The sequence below is a fragment of the Chenopodium album genome, chromosome 11 (assembly GCF_948465745.1).
Source record: "Chenopodium album chromosome 11, dcCheAlbu1.1, whole genome shotgun sequence".
NCBI lineage: Eukaryota > Viridiplantae > Streptophyta > Magnoliopsida > Caryophyllales > Amaranthaceae > Chenopodium > Chenopodium album.
In genome coordinates, this window is record NC_137844.1 from 1,827,557 (window position 1) to 1,855,351 (window position 27,795).

A 27,795-nucleotide genomic window follows, 5' to 3' on the forward strand; every position below is an offset into this window, starting at 1 on the left:
CCAATTTACAAATAAGATAACGGTTAGCTGAGTTTAAATCACAATTGAAAAATAAGGCCTGAAAAATGATAAATTCAAGAGATGTATTTTCAAATGATTGAAAATTTGGTTAGTTATAATCCTTCATTTTCTTTGCCAAAATTAGATTGAACTTGTAAAATTCAGACCAAACCAATTCAAATGTTCATATTTCACAAAAGTCTTTCATCTTTGTATTCAATTGGTTTGTTAATTATTACTTCATATCTTCTTATTGGTCTTCAGGTTGGCTCTTTGACCAAATTTTAAAAATTGCGTGGTTAATTCAATCAATCGTTGGCCCGTTAGCTTTTTAGCTATGAGTTTATAACTATGCAAAATATCATTAATCATACAAAATAAAGATCAATTTGATTTAACAGAATAAGTTAACCAGTCAAAAAATCACTAACCAAAACATCTTACTCCTTACACACTAAAGAGAAACCGAACCAACTTGTTATTTAGGCGAAAAGAATACACCCTTAACAACACTTCCATCCATTTTACTCCAAGTCAAGCTAGGCCCAAAGAAATGAACAATGACGCCCAAAACCGAGGTGTTGACACAACCCAAAGCGGCACCGCCGCGCCTTTTCTTCTCTTCGCGTATCTTCTTCTGCTAGTCGAACACGCATCACCGCATCACAAAACACTACACCCAAATTTCACAATTCTTAACCTCTTCCCCATTTTTCTCTAACTAACTTCCTTTCTCTCTCCTCCTCATCTTCGCCCAACAATGGCGACTTCTTCATTGCGTCGTCTTTTGCATCATCTAGGTAAATTTTCTTCTTCATTTGATGAAATTGATGAAACTATTAACTATCATTTCTATGTGATTTTTGCCGTTTTTATAAATTGTACTTTATGAATAATCGTAGACTTAATTGTTGTTGAGAAATTTCCTAATTCAAATTTTATTGTTGTTAGAATCCTAATTTGAATGTAGGAATTTATTAATAAGTTGAAACTTTGTAGTTCTATTGAGTAGTATAGGTGTACAAGTTTATACTGTACTTAATTTTAACAGTACTGTATATATTAATGTATTGTGTTGAATCACCTCTTTGGAAATTTGGATAAATTTGAGTAAGTATGAAGATTTTGATCAAACGGTCACAATTTCTTGTCGGAAAACTCTATTTTTCTGTCGTATAGGTTGCTCTTTGTAGTAGTAATTAAGCAAAGTAAAAATGTGGATATATGTGGACCGTGGATTAAGTAGACAAGCCGATGAATGATTATGAACGAACTGTTTGTGAGCGTAAATGAGTCAAACACCTCGCTGGTCAAGCTGAGCTTGTTTATTGGATAAGCTCGGAAATTTGTTCGGGTTTATTTGTTTACATAATGAACGAACTGTGGCCGAGTTTGTTAATGAGATGTTCAACTATGACAGAGTTTGTAATGAGATGTTCGGGTTCATTGACATATCTAATAAGCTACTAAACTTGTCTAATAGCTACTAAACTTGGTTATGGTTATGTCTAATAGCTACTAAACTTGGTTATGTCTAAAAGCTACTAAATTTGGTCGGGTTCATTGACATGTCTAATAAGCTACTAAACTTGGTTATGGTCTATTGTTGCAATGAGAGGTGAAACCTTGAACTTATTGTGACATCTATTCCTGAACTTAGAGAATTTTCTTTAGTTAATGTATTAGAGTGTACGATTGCATTACATCAGGACACTTAAGTGAATGCCTTGACTCTTAGCCGTTGGTCTAATTGTTTATAATTTGCTCCATTTTGATGTTGGCTGTTTGATCTATTCTGCTTTTATTTTTGGACTTTGGTTCCAACTATAGATGATAAGTTGATTTGCCTACTTTTGTAACCTAACTATTGGAAAAATGTAGTTCATATCCTTTATCGACCATAGAATTACTCTATGAATAGGTAATGTCCTTTTTGTTTCTTGCTTGATTTATCTATGAAGTGCTGGGCTAACATCAGTTGCAAATCATAGTTAATGAGCATAAAGTTAGTTTCGTGGTCAAGTATATGTTTCTTTGGGCTGAATGGGTTGAGCTTTTAGAAGTATAGGGGTTTTTGTTACCTCAAACAATAAGCATCAGCTGCATGATTAGTAATACAGCTTCTTTTCTTGCTCCATCGTTCTATTTCATGATTGCCCTTATCCAGTTCTTTTTGCTACTCTGTTTTTGCTCTTTTTTTTATTAGCTTAAAATCTATTTGCTATTTCAGTGTGCAAACCTCACTATCTTTATAATGTCATTTCGCTCGTGACCTTTCTTTCTTTGCGCTGAAGTATTTTCCCATCATTTTGTTATGCTTTCTTCTATTATATGTGTTAGTAATATCTAATCACATCTGTAGATAAGCACATGGTAAAGAAACATGAATCATATGGAATGCTCGTATATGGCGCTCTTACCAGGTTTCGATCACTATCTTCAAAGTCTGAAAGCAAAGGTTCATATGAGGCATCGAAGAGGTCTGAGCTCATTGAGAAGACAGATTATGATCGCACACTTGGAAAGTATAGCTCTGATGACGATGAAGTGAATGATAATACACGAAAGTCGGAACTTGCATGGCTTACGAAGGCACTTGAACCTGCACTACAACTTTGTAGGTGGGCTTTCCCAGGTCTGATAATTGCTAATTTTGTTGTTCAAATACAAGGCTTTATATCAAAACAGAATATAATAAATGTTTTCGTAAATGGTTTTCTAAGTGCACCATAAAGTTGTTAGTCATGTAAGGGACTTTAGCTTTAGAATTTAGATCAAGGGTTTAATTGGAACAGTTTCCTTGAAACTGTATGGAAACGATTGCATATAATCCAGTTCTCTACCTCTTTGGGTTGAGACATTCTTAAAGGCATTAGGGGTGGTAGCATCATAGTTTTCCATATAAGGCCTTATTTATGCTTTCTTTGAGAGTAGTTAATTCTGTCATGGCAATCTTGCTTAATTTGCATGATTCGTGTATCAATTCTTTAACTATTCCAGCTATACCAGTTTCATATCTACAAGCTTTAAATGCTTACAGTCTTTTTCTTTCCATTACTAACATAATTGGATAAATTGTTTTCTTAATTATTCCAAACAAAAAAAAAAAAAAAAAAAAAAAAAACTTGCAATGCCTTGAGAGGTCCTTTTTGAAGATGAAGTATTTTGTTTTCTCTTTCTTTCTGTATAATTCTGTTTTTTTGCTACTCAAATATTTTTTTTAATGAAGACCTCCATAATTATTCATTTATTACTCAATAATGTTACATCTTTTATATCTTATGTATTGCCTTTGAATCACTATACATCGTAAGTGTTGAATGACAAACTGGCTGCATTATTAATTTTTATTTGTTGTAAATTATTGGGAAAGTTTAAAAAGATATTTTGTTTGTATGGAGTCTCCTTTGAAGTTTTTGTTTCATTCTTTCAGTTGGTAACTGGGGAAGTTGTTTTACGTAGCAGGAAATGGCTCTGAAAGTAAGCCTCCACCTAGTAGTCGTTCAATCGCTGAAATTGTTGCTAGTATCCAGAGAAGTAAGACTGGATTACAAGACTGGAGCCTCTCTGATCTCACAATTGGACTGTACCTTGTTTATCTTCGTCAAGCATCTGCAGCTCCACTTGTAGATGTTAAGGGTGTTCAAATCACCTCAGAATCCGTGGTAAATTTCAGAAATAATGTCCTAATAAATATGTTTACCTACCAATATCTTGGTTGCTGCAGGATTCTCACTATGTCTTGTTTTTGTAGTTTTTATTTAGACTATTGATTCTTCCTTCTTTTGATGCCTATGTGAATCAGGTACAAGATCTTATATATCACTTGGAATTAGCCAGAGGATCATATAGGGGCACCCCTGCAGGCCTCGCCAGGCAAAGCATGCTTCGAGAAAGCAACATCCTGAAATTCATCAGTAATTCGAGCGTGATGAGACCTGGCTATTACATCGGTATTGATCCTCGCAGAAAACTTGTAATTCTTGGCATCCGTGGAACTCATACAGTATATGACCTTGTAACTGATATTGTGTCAACAAGTGATGGAGATGTCACCTTCGAAGGCTATTCAACCCACTTTGGTACTGCTGAGGCTGCTCGCTGGTTTCTGAATCATGAGATGGGAACGATAAAGAAGTGCTTGCATAAACATGAGGTTGTGAAGCTTTTTATGTAACTCAATTTGATATCTGTTTCCTTTTTCAGCTTACTTTTACATACATGTATACATTTTACTTGTCTTTTTTAAGGCTGCTTTATTAGTATGGCCTAATTTATTCACAGGGTTTTAGGTTACGGTTGGTGGGGCATTCTCTTGGAGCTTCTACAGCTTCTTTATTGGCAATGATGCTTCGTCAAAAATCAGCCACAGAGCTGGGATTTGATCCCAGTACTATAACTGCTGTTGGAATTGCTACTCCTCCTTGTGTGTCCAAAGAACTTGCTGAAAGCTGTTGTGATTATGTCAGCACGGTTGTGATGCAGGTAGGCATATATGAGTATGTATGTTGAGTTCTGGGGCTATTAGGAGAGAACTTTATCTCACCTATGCATGCGTGGTCAGTAGTCACTACTCTTTGAGTAATATATGTTATATTGTCATGCAGGACGATGTTGTTCCTAGGCTAAGTGTCGCTTCTTTGGCAAGATTGAGGAATGAAATCATTCAAACTGACTGGTAAGCTAATGCCCCCTCATCATTCGGTTATTCCGCCCTAAAATCTCTAACATTGCAATTAAAGAAGCAGGAAGGGAGGTTTGCTATGCATCATGTTATTTGGAGGAACCTTTGTCTCTCCTGTATGTGTACTTGCTACTCCATTCTAGGTTATGGTCTTATGTATGTCCAAGTTTTTGTTCTGTTCTGCCCGGTGCTTCTTTTCCTTGCAAGGTTAAAAATGTCAATGTTAATTTGTTCGATTTTTATATCTATTTCAGTGTGCTTCTAAACCTATATATGTTTTTGTTATAACTATAATAATTGTAATGTTGTTTCTGTTGTAGTTACTATGTTTCTTCACTGTTTTATTTCAAGAACATATTTGGTTGATCTAAACAGCCTTGCCTATGGACCAATGGTGAAATCCGTTCTGAAATGTTGTTGCTGTTGCTAGGAACCTCTGCTGTACATTAGCTAATATTTTTCCCTCTTAGGGGCGGGGGTGGGTTACTCCTTGTAGAATTTGTGAATAGAGAGTTGACTTCCATGCTTAGGTTGTGGACAATGTCATCATCCTTGTGCAAATCTGACCAGTGATTATGTATTATAATATGTTGTAATATAAACGATTTTTTTTGTCTGCTACTTTGTCCTTGCAGACTTTCATTAAATCATAGCCGATAATGATTTCTTTTATATCCCCTGATCTTCTGTAGGATGAGTGTCTTGAAGAAGGAAGATTATAAAAGTGTGATGGAATTTTTCACAAATGCAAAACAGGTCATGTCTTCTGTACAAGATGTAGCTCGGAAAGTGGCTGACTATGCAAATTTTAGAAGCAGGATCAACAACTCTGGTATGATTCTGTGTCCTTGTAAATGTACCAATTGGAAACAGCTATTGTTTCAAATATGAGTCTAAAGATTTGTATTGATTATGCATATCTTGTGTCTAGCAGTAAATATTTTGACAAATGCATTATGACTAGTTATTATATATACCATTATCTTATTTTTCCCATGGTTTTTATATTCTTAGGAGGGTTTGCAATAATAAGATAGTTGATACTGGGTAACGTCGATAAACTTTGTTGTAGATGTTGTGTAAATTGGTAATATAGTGGAAAGGATTTTTGATGGAAGTCTTTAACCCCACGCTTGAAAGGGAAAGAGTGTTGCTGATTACTCTGTATTACTTTAAAGCTTGGTATTAGTTGATGGATAAAAGGAGTAGTTATGCAATGTATGTGTATACTTCACTACTGGACATTTGGTATTCATAATTTCCTCTCCCATTCATTTCTGTAGTTGGTAAAAGTGGCAACAGAAAAATAAATTAGAACCAAAGTTTTGTAGTTACTTACTTTGGACATTCATATTGGACAATTTGCGTGAAATAGCACATATACTCAAATTATCCCAGCACGTTATACCATCTGGGCTGTCATTATTACAATTTTTATGCCTGCTCCAGAAATGAGATGAGAAAGAGGGTTGTACGGCCTTGTATTACTTTCTGTATTGAAGGCAAACAAAAATTTGTACTAGTATTAAGGAAATCTTCATATTATAGGGTCATTCTTTGATATATATTGTAATTGTTATTCTTTCTAGTCTCTTGGTGCTTTCACCATAGGTTTCCTAAAAAGTGGCCTAGAAACTGGTTTGCATTATTCAAATGATCTTTTATGATAACTTTTTCATCATGTCGGCTCTGTTTGGTTTGACTTAAAACATTATCTATGAAAAATGAATTTTCATGGAAAACATATTTTCAAGGAAAACCACAATTGCAAATTAGTTTTTTTGGTTTGTTTCCTTGCAAAAAAAGTTATAGAGAAATTAAAAATATAGGAATGGAATGGTGAGGATAGATGAGAGGAAAGTAAAAAGGAGGCAAGACAGGAGGAATTTGTGGCTTCCTTTCTTTTGTATAGGAAAATGTTTTCCACCATTGAGAGTGTAATTTTCCACCACTGGGAAGATTGTTTTTCCCCCCTTCACAAACCAAACAAAGGAAAATAAGGGAAAATAATTTTCTATGAAAACATTGTACATGAAACCAAACTGTTAAGAGATATGATTACTTCTTATTTTGAATAGTTTTCATCTAAAACTTCTTATTTTTGATATAGATTACTTCTTATTTTGGATAGTTTGTCAGAATATAGATTATACACCAAACATTGTACATGAAACCAAACACATCCTTCATTGCATATAGATTACTTCTTATTTTGGATAGTTTTCATCTAAAACCTGACTGCATACCCAGTATGCTATCTGAGTGATGAGCGTATAAGAAATACAAACATCATACTAGGGCATTTATATGACAATTGTAAATTGTTGCCTTGATTAACAGGTATATTGACAAGTGAGGATTCGCTTGCTGGAGCCAATGGTCCCCCAATCTCCAAGCCAACTGCTGTTATCAGGGACAAAGATGCTGTTATCAGGGACAAAGAAAATGCTGCTCTGATGCATGAAGAATTGTTTGTCCCAGGAACTGTTTACTATCTAAAAAGAAATACTGATGCCCAAACCAGCGGCAGCAACGGAAGCAAAGCGAAAGAGTACTTCACACTCTGGAAATGGCATCCTGGGCAGCATTTCCAGGAAATTTTACTCTCGAGTAATTTAATTTCAGATCACAAATGCGAAAGCCACTATTATGCTCTCAGAGATGTAATCAAAGGCTTGCCTGGATCATCCAGTGATGAAGGTATTTTTTAACAACTTAATCCTGGGTATAATAATGAGTCATGCCTTGTGTAAATAGTTGTAGCAATTGTATAAGGTCCAACAATTGTCAATTTTGGGAAATTTGGTTGACAGATGATTATCATACCTAATGATCAGATTTTGATTTTTTGCTGCCGTGGCCTGAATAGGATTGTTATTCAGATGTAAGAATAATGCCACTATTCCCTTGTGTAAAGGTTTGTTATTTCGTCCTAAATTATGAAATAAAGACTTGGTAGAGGTAAGGTTTCGTATGTTTAGACCTTGTTGGTTTTACTAGCTAGAAAAAGTCCGACGGGTTGCTGGAAATAGTTCGAGGACTGGTTTCCAATTATAGATAGGTGGTTCCATCCAGTTTTCTCGTCTTTTCTACCAGTACTCCAGTTTTGCTGCTTGCCTTTATTGTGGTTTAAAGTAGTGCATCAACTGTTCTTACACTAATTCTCCCTTTTTATCCTTTCACTTTTACAAGTGACATTTCCTCAAAATGTTTTTGCCGCGTATCTGATCTATGGCGTTTTTGGTTTATGGAGTAACTTCTCTGTGATTATTCCTCAGTATGAAAACTAGGTTAACTTCTCACAAGTTACAAGTAGTGGTATTTCGAATTTAACCCTATTTAAAGCCTTAAATTGAAACTGTTTGTTGCGAGTCTGTTTGCTAGTCTAAGCTATGAGTGGTAGGCTGGTAGCTCGATCTGGTAAGGTCAAGATTGAGCCGTTTTCAGCTAATTAGTATGATTTGCTCGTATTAGACCGTTATTTTACCCTGTACAAGAAAATCAGAAATTGACATAAATATGACACAGCAACACAAAAGTTTATCTAATTTGTTCTTTAAGTGTGATATTTTGGGAATATACTGAATGCAAGAAAATTCTAAAGCAGCACTATGCATATGCTTGGGAGAATCCACGAGGTTATACTATGGTAGCAATGTAGCATCTTTTTAAGCATATACTAAGCTTGTTTCTGTATAGAATTGTTACATAAAAACAGTGGATGCTAATGTTAGGCATCATGCTAAATAATAAAGGCTAATATTGTTAGTATATTTGTTTAGTTTTAGTGGGTTTAGATTTTAGAACATTGATTTGACCAGTTTGTCCTTGCTTACATGCAACTTGTGAGTGAACTTCTCCTCGAAAGGGCATCTGGATAGCCCATAAAGTTATAAACTGGTTGTCTTTTTCTTTGCCTTTTTCTTCCTCTTTATCAGTTGATGAACTAGCAAGACCCATAGCTATCATACCTTTATGGCTTGCACAAGTCGTACAATGTCGATCGACTTGCTAAGTCACTGTTTAGTTTCGTTGACATATAAATACAAAATACATACTTATGTACGGAGTAGAGATGTCAATTCGAGCATTTGAGTCAGTTTTAGTTCGGGTCAAGTCAGGTCTCTAGCCATACTCAGGTTTGTAGATATTCTATGGAACTCGCTAAAAATATAATACAAAAGGTTTAATTTTTTGTGCTCAACTAATTGATATGTCCGTACTATACACTCATTACAATGACAATTTCAGATCCCGTCGAATATCCATTGTGTATAAAGTGGGCAAATTTTTGGAACACTTTACGTAGTACTTCCTCCATTCCTAAATTACATTCCTACTTCTCTCTATTATGTAAAAAATAGGAATGTAATTTAGGGACGGAGGGAGTTTAAAATCGTTCGATTCACACCTTTTAAGAATGATGACATGGCGTTGTTATAAGAATAACTCGAGTGATTTGTCTCAGTGGTGTAATAGAGTGGTAGATTAATGTAGTAGTCATAGTTAGCTGACCAAATATCTTGATCAAATGTCAAATGTGTAGGTAATTATTTTGATGAGATTGTAGAGTAAGTGAGTAACAGCTTAAGAGTGATTTAAGGATAAACCAATTAAGAGAATTAAAAATGGTAACTTATGTAATGATTAGAAATAATTAATTAAGGTATCTTTCTAAATTAGTGCGAACCTCTTTCCGACCATGGCCAAATGGCCCTAATCTTAGAAGGCTAGTGGCTAGTCTCTCTTAGCTTAGCCTTAGCTGTAGTAGTTGTGACATTTACTTGTATAAATAAATAAATTAAGAGTATCCAGGATTTTGTTGCATGCAAGAAAAAGTGCTATTCAATTCTATTCTTCTTTTCATGTGAAATTAATACAGTACGAAACAGTTTTTTCACCTTGTTAAATCAGATAATGTGCTCTTCGTTGCTCGTTAAAGGAATTACGGATATTATTCATGCACTCGTGATTCATGCACTAGGGTTAAAAGATGGTTTTCTTACGTAGTTTAGGGTCTAATAAGTTTAGACTCTTGAGTGTCTACAAATTCAATGGTAGTGCAACTCATATGTTGGTACATGTATCGTTTCTTATTATTTAGGTATGATGTATGTATCACCATGCAATATGCAGTGCATCCTTACCATTATAAGACCACTTTTGTGAGTCATTACAAAAATGTGACTATCACTTTTTTTTCCTTCTTGTCTCAACCCACCTACAATATAGTCTTATGATGATAAGACAATATTATTAAAAATTTGTAAATTCTCTAGTAAAGTGTTTGAGAAGTAGGTTATTAGATGATTTAAAATTTCAACATTAATTACTCTATACAAAATAAGGTGTAATCTATTTAATTTTCCGTAGTAGGTCATATTTATGAGCCGTTTCAAATTTTAATAATACTGCTTAATTAATTCATCAACAAAGAATCTTTATTTTTAGACGATGGAAAACAAAAACTTGAAAGCACTTGCTTGGATTTTAAAGAACAACCATAAGTCCATGACCAAAGTCATGGCAGAAGAAGACGAGGCAAATTCATACCTTCCACAAATCTTATTAGTAGTTAGTCAAACATAAATCCAAATTAGCTTAATATCAAAGTTCAAATTATGCTCTTTAATATCTACTATTGTATTGGCTTCTCCAAAGTTGTCTCCACCTAATATGACTATCTTGTACATAACCAATATTGTAACATAGATTAATGTTTTGTTTAATTTGTTAATAAAATTAAAGCTTCTTATAATTAGTCTTCTTGACATGACCGTCCAAATTGTCTTTTGTGTTACTTAGTTCTTTGTAAAAGAATATTATCAACTCTTCTTATCTCCTATATTTAAGGTTTAGACTTGGAAAAATTGCTTCCCATTCAAACTACATTTTCAATTAAATTATATAATCGTGTACGTAACTTAGAACTTTGTTATATTAATGTAACAATAATACCGAGTAATAGTAATTATATTAATTGGATATAATTATAATTGTTAAAAATGATAGATTTAGTCATATAATCTTGAATGAAAATGATTTAAACTTACTTGTGTCTCAATCATTAAGCAAAGGCCATTTTCATCACTGTTTTGTGTCAATGCTTTTCAAATTTGCTGATGGTAACTTGCTTGAGTAGTTTACCATTTGGTTTAACGCATTTAGTTGGCATTTTCTGGTTGCTCTTTTTGGCCGAAAGAGGACATGGATCCATGTATTAGGGCTACTAGTAAGAGATTAATTTGAGTATGTATAAGAGATTATATAGTAAAATGGGGTCGTAAATCAGAACCTATTCAAAATTATTTTTCTTAAAAAAAAAAAACTACATATGTTCTAAACATGTAACAATACATGGAAATAGGCACACTTGTTTTGATTTTATAATGGTATATTGGTATATATATTTTGTAACATCAAATTAAATGAAATAACACGTAAGATAGTTTTTTTTTTTTATTTTTTTTTTATTTTTTTTTTTATGATCAAATTAGTTCTTTCTCCTGTAATTATGTGATAGCATTGAAAAGATTAAGGAGTACAAAACAATATTTGTTGCTCTTTAGATTGCTTCATCAGTGTAAAAAGTATCTATTATTTGACTTAATTTAAGTCTTTTGATAATTTTTGAACCCTATATATAAATGAGTTCTTGTCTGAACTTACATAAACTTATTTTAAGTTATCTAAATTAATAAACCTTATTGAACCTCATTTTCGTTGTAAATTGAACATAAGTAGACCTTAAAAAAAACTTTAATGTATTTCCTTAATCCTAAACTTATTACTTACCTCTTGTAAAAAAAAAAAAAAAAAAAAAAAACTTATTACAACTGAATTTAGTTTTTTAAACTAAGGGTATGTTCTGATTTACTGAACTGAATCGCTTGGAGCTGAACTGCACTGAACTGAACTTATAAGTATTTTTTTTTTTGTTATATTATACACATAATTTATACTTGGAATTTTCGTTAGGGATCCTAAAGGATCGGGAGATAACGATTGATTCAATTAACAATAATTACATTGAATTAACAATAATTAAGATGAAATTTATCATAGATATGAAACAATAATAATACATACATACACGTGCAAAGGCTACAAAGTTTTGGTATAATTAGAGTGTCGGCTTGACTGGTCCATGGAAGAAGACATGTCTACATTATTCTCCGACACCATCGTTATCCATACTACGCCAATATCACACAATTTATATGCTAGTTTTCAATAGACCTCCCCTTCAAAATTTAATATATATGCCTTCTTTAATTTAATTAATGTGCAATCTAAACTAATTCCCACTAGTATTATTTGCATCTCTTTTAAGACTAGATGTTCCACTTAACAACATATGGTTTCATGCTTTCTTTTCTTTTGGATTGCGTTTAGGTCTAATCGATCTACTGTATGTGCTCGTGAATTTTTATCATGAAACGATCTAAGTTCACGAATTATCTAAGCTCATTATTTTGTGTAGTGAATGTTATTATGATTTTTGAGATTTTTTGGATGTGATGATGATTATCTTCATATTAGTTAGAATTTTACGAAAACTAATTACAATGATAATATACTATCATACTTAGGGCGTGTTCGGCGTTAGCTTTTGAGTAGCTTTTAGTGGTTTGACCAAGTCAAACCACTACTTGACAAAAAATGTGAGTGTTTGGCAAAGTAGTGATTCAGGTAGCTTTTAGTGGTGGAGTTATTTATGAAAAGTTAAGATTATTAGTTTTTGAAGTTAGAGGTAGCTTTTGAGGTAGCTGTGAAAATTTAATGTATAGTTTTAAAAATAATATTGATTCTTATACGTAACAGCTAGTCAACCACTACTTTACCTAACACTCATATCTAAATTATCTATTTTCACAGCTAACAGCTATCTACACAGCTAACCGCTACCTTCACAGCTAACAGCAACCTACACAGTTATATTTTGCCGAACACGCCCTTAATAGTCACTTGAGTAGTTACATATTTCACTAATAGTTACTTATCAATAACCATCCAGGTTACGATTAGGACTTCCAAAAACTAAACCAACTTCCACGTACATAAATCTACGAGCTTGACTAAATTATGGATTTGGTGGAGGACATAATATATGAACTGATGTTATCAATAATTAATTGACTTATACATATACATTAAGCGATTTACAAAATTGTATGAGAATAGTTTTTGAGATAATAATTGATTTAATATAGAATACTCCATGTGCATATTTATTAAGGAGTAGTACTACGTAATTATTCTCAATGAAGATGATAGATTGAGATTTTATTCGAACGGGAAGTAAAATACTAGTAGTTGTCTTTACTCTTCGCTAAAGGTTAACAATCGCCTCTCATGGCTCTCAAATTATATATTGCCTTCGTTTCATATTAGTTGCAACTTTTGAAATATTTTATATCTTACAAATAATACCCTAAAGTTGCAACTAATATAAAATTGAGGTAGTAATTTTTTTTTTTAGTCACAGATTAACTAATTACTAATTATATATATGCATTGAGAAGATTTGAATGAAACTCCGCTTGAAAATATTTTGTCTTAAAGATTAATGTAACAATGCAATTGAAGTTAGTTATTCAAACCAGGCCAAGTGAAGAAATGAGACCGCACCATACCTTAAAAATTGATATCAAAATAGATCAAACTTTATAAAAGAAAACTAAAACACTTGATTTATTTAATGTGAAGAATATTTAATGTGAAGAGAACCACTCTTTAGTCATATAATTATTTCCTTGAGTTGGTTCAAATCAATTTAAATTGAGATTTTATTGTGTACTCGGCCAGTTTTGGGTATATTTTAGGTATATCCAAAGTAAATAAGTGAGATTGATATTAGAACAAGTGCTAGCTAGCTAGTTTTTTTTTTTTTTTTTTTTTTTTTCATATCCATTACTCATTTCCGTTTAATCTAGCTACCATTGCTTAAAGAAACTTTGTACGAAAAAACATTGAGCTAATAAGAAAAAGTTAATTATAGCGCTATCAAACATAACATCTAAACGTATTATGATCATGTTTATTCTTGTTTGACCTAATATAATGCTAAAATTGTAATTTTACTTTTCATATGCGATTAATGCTAAACTATATAACTAAAAAGGAACTAAAAAGGAACTAAAAAAGATACAAGTATATAGATTAGTATTAGGTTCTCTTCTCCTCTCCTCTTCTATCCTCCTCTCTTCTAGGGTTTCTCCAAAATTTTGGCCGTTTAGGCTGGAAATAGTCGAAGAAATTAGACTATTTTCGACCCTTTTCCCTAAATTTTCTTTAGTTTTGCAATTTAGGTTTCAAAAAATCTACACGAGTAAGTGTAGATACGTCCGTCTCCCTATGGTGGAGTGTCTCCCTATGGTGGAGTCGATAGTTTTTGTTAGTTTAGTTGTTTGTTTACGTTTAGGGTTTGTTTGTGTGTTAGGGTTTATCAAAAAGGTAATCATCTTTTGCCCTATTGTCGGTTCTTTGGTAAAGATTTGTTCGGGATCACAACGGTTGTGAAGTTTTCAAACGCGTTCAAGCGAATCAGATGAAAATTATCCTTACTGCTATGCTACAACAAATCGTTAGACCGTCTCTCCCAAAAGGATGTATATTCCAGCGATGTGTGCAACAGATGTACCACAATGCAAGATTTTTTCAACGATTGTAGCTTTGATGAAGGAAACCCTAATTTGATTCAATTTTATATATTTGTTGATGTAGATTTCATTTGTAGATGCCGGATGACTTTTTATTAATGAATTGATTTGTTTCAAAAAAAAAAATATAACTAAAAAGAAAAAAAAAAAAAAAAAAAAAAAAAAAAAAAAAAAAAAAAAAAAAAAAACCTTGATGAAAAGACATTTGTAAAACCAATTCTATGTTCTTCTAAAAGCCAAACAAGAAGAATGAAGACCCTCATAAAGCAAAAAAGTTGAATTATAATTGTAGCCAAAAAAGATAACATAAAATATATAATACGCTTAATGTATATTTCTCTAATTTTGTGTAAAAGAACAGACAGTAGATAATGTCACCTTTCTAAGATTCGTATTCTTTAATTATTTAAAAACTTATATCCTAATTACAAGTAGAATAAAATCCAAATTAAGATGAATTATTATACAATAAATATATTATAATGTATACTCGTATATTTGGTGTACATGCATATTTGGATCCGACAAAGTTAATTAGCATTATTTATCTAGGTACTTGTTTATTAAGAAAATTAAGGGTCCGTACGTAATAGAACATGATTAGCACTTAAACTCTATGAAATGATCTCATAATAGAGGTCAGGTGGGATTTTGCGTCATACTTTCATTTGGTACTTCTGAATTATATGATCAAGCTGTATGTAGCTTGGATAAATGAGAAAATTAAAGTTGACTATTAATTATATATAGTGGTATTTAATTATTTATTACGGAGTACAATATATATAGGAAAATAAAAACCTTTTCAACTTGCACATTTTGACTATTTTTACTTTGTTTTTCTAAAATTAAAAGTTATTTTTTACTAATCTTATTTATTTAACCAAGTATTAATCCAAATGGTAAGATGATATACAATGTGTCAATGTATGAAAAGTGGATGTACATATATAAAACATCATATTATTGAATATAAATTATTAAGAAAATTGGTGGATATACATAAACATAAATGGAATTTCATTTCCTACTATCCAGAATTTTTTACATTGGGTCTCAAAATATATGAAATAGTGAAAATAGTTGATTTTGTGAATTATATATATATATATATATATATATATATATATATATATATATATATATATATATAGCCTTTAGTCTTGGACAAATTTGAGTTTTTTTGAACCTATAAAGAAATATGGTTGGAGCTAGAACTTCTCATGGAACCCACGATGTCTCAGGATGCCATTTGCATGGCTAGTGTATAACCATCCACTTAACTTTAAACCAGCTATTAATTTAACATTTAAACTGTTAATTTAACCATTTATAAACACTTGTGCCTTAATTAAATCAATACCACCACGTGGCTTTACGTGAACAACTAGTGAACATATATGATCCCAAATAACATTATATAACCCTAGTATAATGCATCACTTATAATCTAGAGTTTTTTTGAGGCAAGGTCCTGAAACCTTATGATAATATCTATCACTCTAGAAATTGCATGGTCGGAGAAGTCATATGAGTGGTTAGAACCGTTCCTTTATTTTATTTTTGTTGTGACACACTTTGTCTTCAAACAATTGATATACATAATAGTTATTTTTGTATACGCCTAATTAAAGGTGAACCAGAACCTTTATGTGACCGACTAATGACGGGGCCGGGTAGTTCGATATACTTAGATGAGTGAATTGCTTTCTTTCTTCTCTGAGATCGATCGCTAACAAAATAATTTTCAATTTAACCTTATCTCATTATACATGCTATGGAGTTAGTTGATGAACATATTTTATAGACTCTAGGCTGAATAGCATTAAGCCTTATATATCTAATACTCTGTATAATTGAGATTAAACTAATAATGGACAAAATCATGACCTACATACTAGGCTGTACAATCTATTAAAACCTAATAAAATCTATCATATTCACATAATCATATTACATATTTTCATGTAAGGGTAGGTCAGTAGCAGGTGTACGTGCGCAACTTGAAAATTTGTTCATCTGGAATTATTTCATGTTACACGAGTGGCTTCAGATTCCTAGTACTTACCAATTACGTTGCATGCCTACTGTATTATTTGAGTTGCTTTAAATTTGTTATCAAAAAGAAAATTGAACAACTTAAATTTTAAATATAATGTTAATAATTTAATAAGTATTTTTTTTTTTGGGTAATGCTACATGCAGTCATTAAGCATTTACTCCGTAATATGTTTTTTTTTTTTTTTTTTTTAGAGACTGAGAGTCACAAAGGCAAGCGATGAGAATCAATCTCAGAATCTCCTAAAATCGGAAGGGAGACTTTAACCACTTGAAGTATCCCTCACTCTTAATAATTAAATAAGTTAACATTTACAAATTTTACCATATTTATTATTTCAAATTATGAATTTAGTTCACTATGAACATTGTTGATTCTCTTAGTAATAGTAGTTCGTCTTTGTTATAAAATATTTAGTAGTATTACTTAAAAAAAAAAAAAGAATGAGTATCCATATCTTTTCAACTCAATTTTAAATTTTTTTTTTTTTTTTTTTTTTTTTTTTTTTTTTACTACTTATAAGGACTATTGTATTTTATTTTATGAGTTACAGTATAAATAAAAGAAGTCTTATGGTACTTTCTTTGAAGGGTGAGTCCTGAGAAAATTGACTATGTCAATATCACAATTAAACTAATATGAAATCAATTACATTGATTATAAGTAGCTTCTTTCTAAGAGGAACAAGGAAACAACTAATTTCTCATCCAATTATTAGCTTATCATCATAATAATTAATAACTCATATAAATAATTAATTTGGGTGTTATGGCCTCGAGCACATCAAGATTAGTCCATAATATAATTATGATTAATCAAGGTTTAGTACAATCAACAGTACAACAGTGAGGTTAAATTAAAGTTTTAGGTTCCAACAGAAGAAGCTGGCACAAGCATATAGACAAAATCCATCAATTCATCATTGTAATCATATAAATACACATTAATTACACTATTTAACATTTTACATGAGATTTATCAGTGGTATGTACATGTACGTAACAGCTCACATGAATCTTTTCTCTTAAATAAAATTAGATTTTATGTAACATAAAGCCAATACAAGAACTTTCGTTACTTACTAAAAAGTCTAAAATACATTTGAAAAATTATTTAATTAATTATTCCCTTTAATTATTTGGCGTTTGTAAGAAAATAAATAAATTAAACTGTCTTTTGCACGGTTACATTAAATTGAATAATGCATTTTTTAAAACAAAGTGCCCATAAAACTTGTATTTTGTACTGTAGTATTATATAAAAAGGGATCGAGAGAATATATAGATTCGGTGTTTTTTCTTTGTGGCTGGCCACACTGTATGATATGGAGTTATTTATTCAGGGGTTACTTATTTAGGAGTTACTCCGTCAGTTAAGGGTTACATATTTACTCAGTCAGTTAATTGTTTTCACGAGATTACTTATTTTGGGGTTACCCAGTCGATTATCGTGTTTTCTGTTTGAGAGTAACCATTGACTGATCGAGTAATTCTTGACCGACCAAGTGACTCCTAAATAAATAACTCCTAACTGACCAGGCAACCCCTAAATAAATAACCCCATTAATAAGTAATCTCAACCACACGGTGTGGCCAGTCAAATATAAAATTTGTGATGTAGATTATATAGAGCTTGTATTGTAAATTATTTAGAGTAAAATGTTTCCATATCATTATTATATGATTAAAATGTCAAGCTCCCAAATGAGTGGGCCAATAATTACCAATGATCTTACGTGTATAAGTGTCCTAAACCCTTCGATTAATTCTTAATCAATTGAGCAACATATGGTTGGCTATCAATTTGTCCTAATTAAACTCTCGCTGTTATTACATATATGTCTCCCCTAAATAATACGCAGTTGGTAGCTATTCTACTACAGTAAGAGATTAACTTAATTTGTACATGTGCGGGTTTGGGGATTATGTAGTGCACATTCTTGTTATTGAATTGAAATTATTTTTATAAAGTAGAATTTATTTATTTTAACTGATCTTTATTATATTTTTTTTTTAAAGTAATTGAATTTTACTGGTTAAAAATTATTTTCCTGAATTGAAATTATTTTTTATTAAATATTATTAGGTGAAGAGAACATGGCTTTAATGATTGCTCAACTTTTGATACCTCTTTACATTGTTGAAACTCTATTCAATCACCGTGGGCACACAATGCAATAAGAAAAATTAAAATGTATAGAGCTAAGTTCATCAAAATGTGAAAGATGTAATTAAACTGAGTAGAAATTCATGTAACGGGCTAGAAAAAAAGTGAGTAGAACTACAAAGAATGGGTGAATATTCACCTATATTTAGTTGATTATAGTCACAGGAGTGGATAAGGAATAACTAGACTTGTGATCGGATATACAATATAATATTTGTCTGTTGTGACTCTTTTTACTAAAAAAAAATAACCACAATGTAGGTAGTAATTTTCTAGTGAAACATTCGCTATTAAGAATACTATACCAAACAGTTATATGAGTAATTGAATATATAGTTTCAAATTGGTAGAAATTAATTAATTGATTCAGTAGAAGATGGAACAGACCTAATTAAAAAAAAAAAAAACCAAAAATGTGTAAAACGGTAAAGGACTACAGAGTGTCGAGATTGGAAGGTGAAGTGTCATTTCTGGTAGGTTTTGAAGAAACAAACAAATAATAATTCATGATGCAAGTACTTCTAGATTTATTATCTATATATTTTTTAAATGAAAATAAACTAGAAGTAGTTCTAAAATTAAGCTAATTGGTTTATACAAAAGTTTATTTAATGAGTTTCTCAAAACATACTAGATCATACACGTTATCAAATAATTTATCTATTGATTTATGTGTATTAAAGGGTGTACAAAGTTTAATTTATAATTAGATTAAATTTAGATGGAGTTTGTTTGGTGTTCTCTTTTTGTATATCTAAAAAAGTATTAATAAATAAAAATTGAATTAGTTAAATTAATTATCCATCTTTTAATCAAACATGCCTTCTTGTCTGTAAGATAAATCCAACCTTAGAAAGCTAAAGTGGCAAACAAGTACACCTGAGCACGAAAGATAATAAAGGGCCACAAAATTCCCCATATTCGGATGTTGGCTATGCAAATGCAATGCTTCCATGCATAAATATAATGTACATTATTGTTATTGTACCACCTTAGCTTCTTTTGTTACGTTTATGTCATCCAATGTTTTTTCTCCATCTGCTTAGCCTTGTCATCTTCTATAGTGTATTAGTGATTTAATGAAACATGTATCATAACACAAACTCTTAATAAGGCGATTTTGAAATTATCGTATAGATTGTAAGGCAGGCGTAAAATTGTCACGTCACCTTAGCTTTGCCTATCTATGTTGTCAAAGGAAGGAAAATCTGGAAGTTTTTTTTTGGAATGTGTGCAGACTGAAATTTATAAGCTGTATCTCCGAACAACATATGCGAGTATCCCAAATTGATAAAGAGAATAGAGATTTAATTATTTTATAAGGCTACTGTAATAAGCTATCCCTCCCTCTTGCAACCGTCATATGGTTAATTAGTTGATGAGATGAAGAGGCGCGTACCTACTCATATAGGTTCAAAGCCACATATGCCGTAACTTACTGAAAGTAATAGAGTATATAAATTATTATTAGGCTTCAATTATCAAATTAAGTTAATTAGTTGATCCTCTAATATGATATTAAACTAGTGTGACAAAAGGCCTTAATCTGTTCAAATCTCACTCTTCTTTCCTTTCAAGTGAAATTTATTTTATGGTGGGTATGAAGAGGCCCAAGTTACATCCATGTTTTAAACTCATTGGACTTTCATGTGAAGGGGCAATGGGGCATGATAAATTACATAAACTTATTAATCTACATCATCAACCACCAACTTAATTAGGGTTCGTTTGGCATCGTTGTGGTTTCTATTTTTTGGTTTTTTATTTTTTAAAATAAAATGATATATGCCATATAATGAATCAAAAATTAGTTAAATTTGTTAAAGTCATGATAATTTTGAAAACTGACAACAAAAAAGTGAAAACTCCTTTTTCTTGTTTCCTGTTTTTGGTTTTTTGTTTTAAAAAAAACTGAAAAATAAAAACAAAAAATAATGTCAAACAAGATCTAAGCTTTTGATTGAGTTGGTATTCTAATAATTACATACTCTAATAATAACAAATGAAAAATAAAAGGGATTCAAAAATAATGATCTATCAAACACTTGCATTTAGTCTATTACACCGGGCAAATAATGCCTCAAGCATTAAGTTATGATTGATTTGTTATTTCCGATTTATAAGTCATGACGACCACTATCTTGTTACCTATACAATTACTCAAGGGATTCGAACTAGTGACCTATCAAGCACATGCCCTTAGTCTGTATCAATTGATGACCGTGTATATATGTTGAATCCGATTTAAAAGTCATGACCATTGATGTTTTGTTAATTATACAAATACCTATCTCTTTTGTCAATGACAAATTATTATCATGATAAATGAGTAATCTATTATTAATTATAACTTGAATGTCAAATAATAGATCTTTACCCTAGCTAATTCCATCTTTAATCAAAAACAAAATGTATAGTAGAGGAAAACAAAGTAGAAGGACAAGCTAAGGGACATCAAGTCAATTTAAAGGGACCATTTCATAATTATGTGGGGGCTATTCTAATATTCACATTTAGAGTAAGGTCTCTTGTTTGTTGGGTACCATTGTGTGACACTAGAAAGTGACTTAAAAATCAAAATTCAATTAAATTATTGATCTTAGCTTAATTAGTGATAATAATTTTAATTAATAATACTCCCGTATTGCTCGACAAGCTGTGACCCTCTTGTACATAAACAAATACACACACACGTACACAATTGATTACACAAAGTGAGAAATCTTTTAATTTTTGTATTTTATTTTTCAAAGGATTCTATCTTTCTGTCACAACCTTTTGTTTTGTTTCAATTTTAGAATAATAGGCTCCATTAATTTTATTATTTCAACCATTATTTTTCCACTTTGCAATTTTTATTTTATTTTATTTTTGCTTTAACATGTAGCCAATTATATAAAATAACAATTGACCACTAATTTAATTAACCTAATTAGAAAGTTCTAATGTAATTATATTAACATGTAGCCAAAATATATTGGGGTGACCCAATGTCTCAAATATGGGACATTGTTACAACTCTTACAAGTTTATGGTTTCATATTAATATAATAATTATCCAATTACAAGTTCCTTATGTTTCCTCTTTAATTATTAGAAGGATCTTTTAATCTTATAATTAAAATTTAATTAAGTGGGACCGAAAACTTCCCTGTAAGATTGAAGTGGGTTTGTGTCAGATTTTACAGTAATAAAGCTTATTATGCTTAATAATTTTAATTGGACAGCAAAGCTTCCAAAATCAAGATTTTTGTGATTAATTCTGTTAAATTTTTGTATTTTAATGTATGTAACTACTTTTATTAAGCTAATAATATGTAAAAATGTACATTAAATATTAATATATAGTAGGACAATGATGATTTCATAGTGTCATTTTGTACCTAATAAGAAAATATGAAGTATATTTTTATTGCATGGTTCCTTTTGACTGTTCAAACATAGTTTTCTTGATGTCTATTCTCTTTATTTTGTCTTAGCATATAATATAAATCAAATTTATTTCTTCTGTTCAATGATCATTTAAAGCTGCCCATCATTTGGTCATTGGCAGTTGGCATAATGGCATTGTCCAAATTATATAAAAATTAACAAAAGAAATTCTTCTAGTAGTGTAGTTATCAACTGATCAAAAGCTGAGTCATCCTGTTTTTTAAGAATTAGAAAAACAGATATTAGCTTGTGTATATTATTATTTGCAAAATGATAAAAAAAAAGCATTAATTTGAATAAACCAGAAATTATTTTACCTTATTGAAATACAATTTGTGATTTCTTGCAATCTCATATTTGTTGTGCATATAAAGTAGGATGATTATTACTACAACCTTTAATTTGCTTTTATTATACACCCGGGGGTGTAATCATCTACTCAACAATCATTTACCACGCACATTTGTACCGAGGCTACATATTACATTATTACATCGATCGAGGATGTATACACAACAAATAAATAAGTTTAACTTGTATAAACAATTACACAATTTTATTGGTTCATACAAACTCTAAGTCCACCTACAATAAAATTATAAAGATTTTCTTAAATCAATAAAGTACATTATTTGCGTGTACACATTATGATATACTGTAAAGCATAGTGTCATAAAAAAGTCCATTTCTCCATAAAATGGTAAAGATTGACTAATACTATCATAATCATTCGAGATAAATCTCAAATTCCAATAAATAATTTGGTCGGATTGCATAAACAAATTGTACTAATTACTTAGTTACGAGTACAATTATAATACAATGACTTGTCAATTTGCATAGAAAACATATGAAAAATGTAAGGTTATATAAACAATTTTTACTACTAATCCAGGGTAAATATTGGAAGATTCCTATTTTAAAATACCTAAAATTACAACATGCACCTCGGGATACTAAAAAGAAAGAATAATTATTTATACGTAAATTGGCAAATAACAATTGATTAAGATTATTTTTTGTGAAAATTACAAATGGATCCAATAGACATCCAGATAGATACATAAATGGGGTTTGGTTTATGCCTAGCTCTTGTCGTTTAAGGATGTTGAATGTGGGAGTCTCTAATTAAAGTATGAGATTATTATTATTAATAATAATTAATTTAATCATATGATCTTATAACAATGGAGGGGTTAAGTTAAAGAAGAGAGGGGTTTATAATTAACCAATTTAATAATATAGTTTGTAGGCCATTAAGGGAACATAATGTAATTAAAGTATTGATTAAAATATAGTAAACCTCCCTCATCCTATGGTGTTTATAAACATGGAGGTTCTTCTTTCCTTTGGTCTTCAAAACTCCCTTAAAACAAGTAACAACTATTATCTTTTTTTTTTTCCACCTAAATTAAAATTAAGCATAAACTAATTCACAAAAAATAATTTAGTATCCAAAAAATTAAGCAAAAATGACTGGTTCAAGTTCACCTTGTGGTGCTTGCAAGTTCTTGAGGAGGAAATGTGTGAGGGGATGTGTTTTTGCACCTTATTTCTGTCATGAACAAGGTGCTACTCATTTTGCAGCCATCCATAAGGTTTTCGGGGCGAGTAATGTGTCGAAACTACTTGCTCATTTGCCGGCTAGTGATCGTAGTGAGGCCGCCATCACCATTTCTTATGAGGCTCAAGCTAGGCTTCAAGACCCCATTTATGGGTGTGTTTCTCATATTTTTGCCCTACAACAACAGGTAATTACTATACATGTTTCGCGAGTTTGATCCTTTGTCTCATTCTGTGTCTCATCTAAAACGCCAGATAAATTAAATCGCGTGTTTTTATTGTTTATTCATTTTTTTGTGGCTCTTAGTAGCCCTAATTTATGAATCGAGTGAGGAATTTATAATTTTTGATCAAAAATTATGCAGGTTGTAAATTTGCAAGCACAATTAGCAGCTTTAAAGCAATTACAAGCAGCTCAAGGCTTGTTAAATGGTAATAATTCTACTCAAAACCCTAGTGAAAGATCTTCTTCTAATTACCCTCAAGATGTTCATAGTTGGTTGCAATCTGAGTACCCACAAATGGTACCTCCCTTTGATCCAAACCACCTCAACTGTAGCGCCGAATCTTCAACAATCTATGGATCAAATAATAATCAAGGAGGATATAATAATAACCATAACTCAATGGTTTTACAAGATGATCAAGATGCCTCTTTTGCTAGCTATGAAGGATCTTCATCTCATCACTCGGCTTCCATGGCTTCTCTAGAGTATGAGAATAAATCGAAATGGCCTTACCAAGACGCCGATGATCTTCACTCTATGGCTTTTGGCTATACTCAATATTCATTGTGAAAGGAAGCAAATTAAACAATGATTTGAAGGTTTTTAAGTCTAGTTTTTATCCAATTTTTGAGATGCTACTTGCATACATCTTTGTTTTTTTTTTTTCCTTTTCTTTTTTTCGTTGATCAAAGCATGAGCTTTGATTACAATGATTAAATAGAATCCCTATATAAATCTCTCTACCTTAGATTCTAGATAAATATTTGTTAATACCTTTTAGATCAAAACCCTAATTTCGTATTATCTGCCTCCTATAGTAATGTTTTCTTAGATCTTTCTGTAGCCATGGAAGATGTTAGATCAATCAATAATTATAATAATAATAATGTGGTTTTTTCAAGAATTTAAGCTTTTATTAGCTTTATAATTAGATTCAATTATATAAAGACCTAAAGCTTTGACTTAAGGATCTTTTTTACCTGACATCTTTTTGTCATAATAGGTTTTTCCTCTTCAATCTGTTGTTATCCCTAATCTTCCTGATCATTTTCTTCCGTAATTAGTTTATTTTGGATTTAATCAGCATCATACAAAAATCTTCTGTCTATACATCATCAAACAATTTAGTTTAATGACAAAAACCGATTTTGAGTAGCTTAATTAGGTATCTAATCTAACTGATCTGAATATGCTTGATGTCTCTTTCATATGTGCTTGGTACTTCCCTGAAATTTTAAGGCTTACTTTGGTAATAAGAGGGACTAATTATGTATGAAGCTTTTATATATAAGGAGCTTACCTGTGTAACATATAATTAGGGAATGACTGATTGTAAACAAGAACTAATGTATCCAATACATAAGTTTATTTACGGATTTTACACTGACACGTATGCTCGTGTCAAACATATATATGTGTCCAACTGTCAAACTCAACTATCAAAGTTTTGGTCCAAAATCAAGTGTCCATGCCTAGGTCGAAGTGTCAATAAATTAATGCCCGCCTTTGAGATACTCCATCAAGAACTAACCCGTTAATAGGCATTAACTAACTTCATCCTTCCTCCAAGATAAGCTTTTGAACTCCGATCCTCCTAGCTTTGGCATGCCGTGTTTCGATTTGGTTAGGCAGCATGCACTTAATTAGACCAAAACATTAACATTAGAAAGCAAAATTATACTTTATATGCTATTTAACAATCCCAAGAAGATAATAATGAATCTCGTTCTCCTCGTTTTGTAGGGATAATTAGAGACAAACCTAACTTCTCCTAAATTAATCTCAATGATCAACATATTCTTGTTACTATATTATAGCATAAAAGGTAGCTAGCTCACCAGTGTGAACTACGAAAGCACACAATCAATTTAATCCTATTGGGGAAGGTGAATTAAGAAGATAATAGCTTAATTATATTATTATTAATTGTATAATATGTGGCTTTAATAATCTTGGTAATTGGTTTTCTTAGGGATCTGCTACATATATGTAGATGGGGGGTTCTATAATTGTCCTTATTAGGTTTTACAAGGTCAACAGTAAATTATTGGTTATGTAATTTATGTTAGGAGATGTGAATCCTATGATAAGATGCCTAGGCTTAAAAATGTTTCTTTCTTACTAAAAAGGTAATCATCTCTAGGCTAGATTTCTAAATAGCCACCAATTTGAAATCTCGAATAGCTAACTTTAATTTAGATTGTGTAATTCAGATATGAAGTTCTTTTATTTCAGTCTTAAGGTGTTTTGAACAATAGGTACACTATCCTGTAGTTTTTTGGTTATAATTATTGTTGAACTTAAAAGATCTTGAAGTATTACTTATAAAAGGCTCACCCATGCTTAATAATGTCAAGCACATAGAAATTAAATAAACCGGATCCATATCAAGTTATAAAGCCATTCATATTATGTGGCCGACAAAAAAACAATCCAAAAAAGACATTATACTTTTCATCTACGCGTTTTAATAGATCTGACAAAAGTGAGTACATTAAGAGTTAGTTACACAACAAGTAGTAACTCTGAGGGTGAAATGTGCCTTGTTGTTTAGTAAAAACTTATTCTATGATAAATTTTAGAGGTTGATGTACTGTTTTCGAACTTTAAGATAATATACTTAGTAGTTCATTCATTTGATAGCTAACTTCTAATAGATAACATAAATTAGCTACATATACAACAACTTTTGCCGAACATGCCTTAGCTTAGAAACTAGACACTCAGATTAATAATTGCTTCGAGTTTTCGCATGATCAGATTTCCAACTTAAGCTTCAACAATCATCCAATTAAAACATCTGAAAATTCCTAGAATTTGGCAGTGTGCATCCTACAATGCCATTCAAGCTCTCTGCCTACTTTCCATTTACACATTTATATAAAAAATATAACCACTTGAAAAGATTAACATATTTTCATTCAGATAATTAAACTGAAACATTCAAAGAACAAATTTAATTAACCTAAAAGTTTGGACATAAAGGAGGAAAAACAGGAAGATGTACAATTCTTTTGTCTATATAAATCTAACTCTAATTGCTCATATAACTCCAAGAACAGAAATTATCTTGCTAAAATAATTGTGATTTTCAACATTATTAACATCAACATCAAGCAATAATCAAATTAAACCATACCATTTTTCCTGTCAAGCGGCCGAATTCTTTCCTTTAGCTAGCTGTTTAAGAAAAGATTAAAAGAAAGAAGAAAATATATCAATCAAAGTTAAATTACTTAACCATTGAAAAATCTTAATTAATTAAAGTATAATACATAAGTATAGTAACCTTTTTGTCTTTTTGCTTGGTTTAGTAAAGCTGAAATAAGCCTTTGATCTGACCATGAATACAAAACCTTCAACTTGATGAATTTGTAATCTTTGACAAAATAAATGAAGTTTGTAAATTATAAGAAGATTATATATATATAATATTATGATATAATGCTAGGGTTATCTAGTGGCAGAAATTGGGCAACTATGAGTGGTGCTGGTTTAAACACGGTGCTCACAATAAAATCCAAACAAAAAGCAACATTATAACGTTACAAAGCCCTAATTCTTAACAAAAAGTAATTTTTGTTACATATAAGAACAAACTACCAATTAACAGATAAATAATTTTAGGGTTCATTTATACTCTTCAAATTAACCCTTCAATGGTAGGATCCCTATTTTATGAGGTTGACTAGACTTGCTTTAATTTACATGGGGCTTGCCCCACGTTCGCACCAAAAAAAAAAAAAAAAAAAGACTTGAAAGACTTGTTTTACAAATTCATATTTGATACGGATGTCAACTAGTTTAATAGTAATGGTTAAAATTTTCCCTTTTTACTAATGTTTTTGTCTTTTTGGGAGAAATAATCCTATCATTTTCTAAGTCTCAAGTAAATTACTTGGTTAAAGACTTAAACTCTTGGAGTGATGATTAAAACCCAAATCTTATATATAGTCATAGTATGCCATTTGTATTTCTTTCATTAATTCATAAGGTCTATCT

The 27,795-nt window shown here is 31.0% G+C and overlaps 2 protein-coding genes across 2 annotated transcripts; both read left to right on the plus strand.

Annotated features, from left to right (window-relative positions):
• Nucleotides 1-533: 533 nt before the first annotated feature.
• Nucleotides 534-7,650, plus strand: LOC145568178 (uncharacterized). The gene is made up of 8 exons (XM_081627619.1): nt 534-800; nt 2,363-2,635; nt 3,466-3,665; nt 3,806-4,156; nt 4,285-4,485; nt 4,608-4,678; nt 5,377-5,516; nt 7,025-7,650. The coding sequence occupies exons 1-8, from the start codon at nt 761-763 to the stop codon at nt 7,393-7,395; spliced, it is 1,647 nt and encodes a 548-aa protein (XP_081483745.1). The 5' UTR covers nt 534-760; the 3' UTR covers nt 7,396-7,650.
• A 15,825-nt stretch (nt 7,651-23,475) lies between these two features.
• Nucleotides 23,476-24,391, plus strand: LOC145568179 (LOB domain-containing protein 31-like). The gene is made up of 2 exons (XM_081627620.1): nt 23,476-23,754; nt 23,932-24,391. Exons 1-2 carry the CDS (start codon nt 23,476-23,478, stop codon nt 24,361-24,363), a joined length of 711 nt encoding a protein of 236 aa, XP_081483746.1. The 3' UTR covers nt 24,364-24,391.
• Nucleotides 24,392-27,795: the final 3,404 nt, after the last annotated feature.

What these genes read in the sequence shown, in the direction of transcription:
- LOC145568178 (XM_081627619.1), top strand. Translation starts at nt 761, where the DNA reads ATGGCGACTTCTTCATTGCGTCGTCTTTTGCATCATCTAG. An exon ending in TCAGCACGGTTGTGATGCAG is followed by an intron (nt 4,486 to 4,607) that starts GTAGGCATATAT and finishes ATTGTCATGCAG; the next exon opens with GACGATGTTGTTCCTAGGCT. An exon ending in AAGCAGGATCAACAACTCTG is followed by an intron (nt 5,517 to 7,024) that starts GTATGATTCTGT and finishes CTTGATTAACAG; the next exon opens with GTATATTGACAAGTGAGGAT.
- LOC145568179 (XM_081627620.1), top strand. Translation starts at nt 23,476, where the DNA reads ATGACTGGTTCAAGTTCACCTTGTGGTGCTTGCAAGTTCTTGAGGAGG. An exon ending in TTTTTGCCCTACAACAACAG is followed by an intron (nt 23,755 to 23,931) that starts GTAATTACTATA and finishes AAAATTATGCAG; the next exon opens with GTTGTAAATTTGCAAGCACA.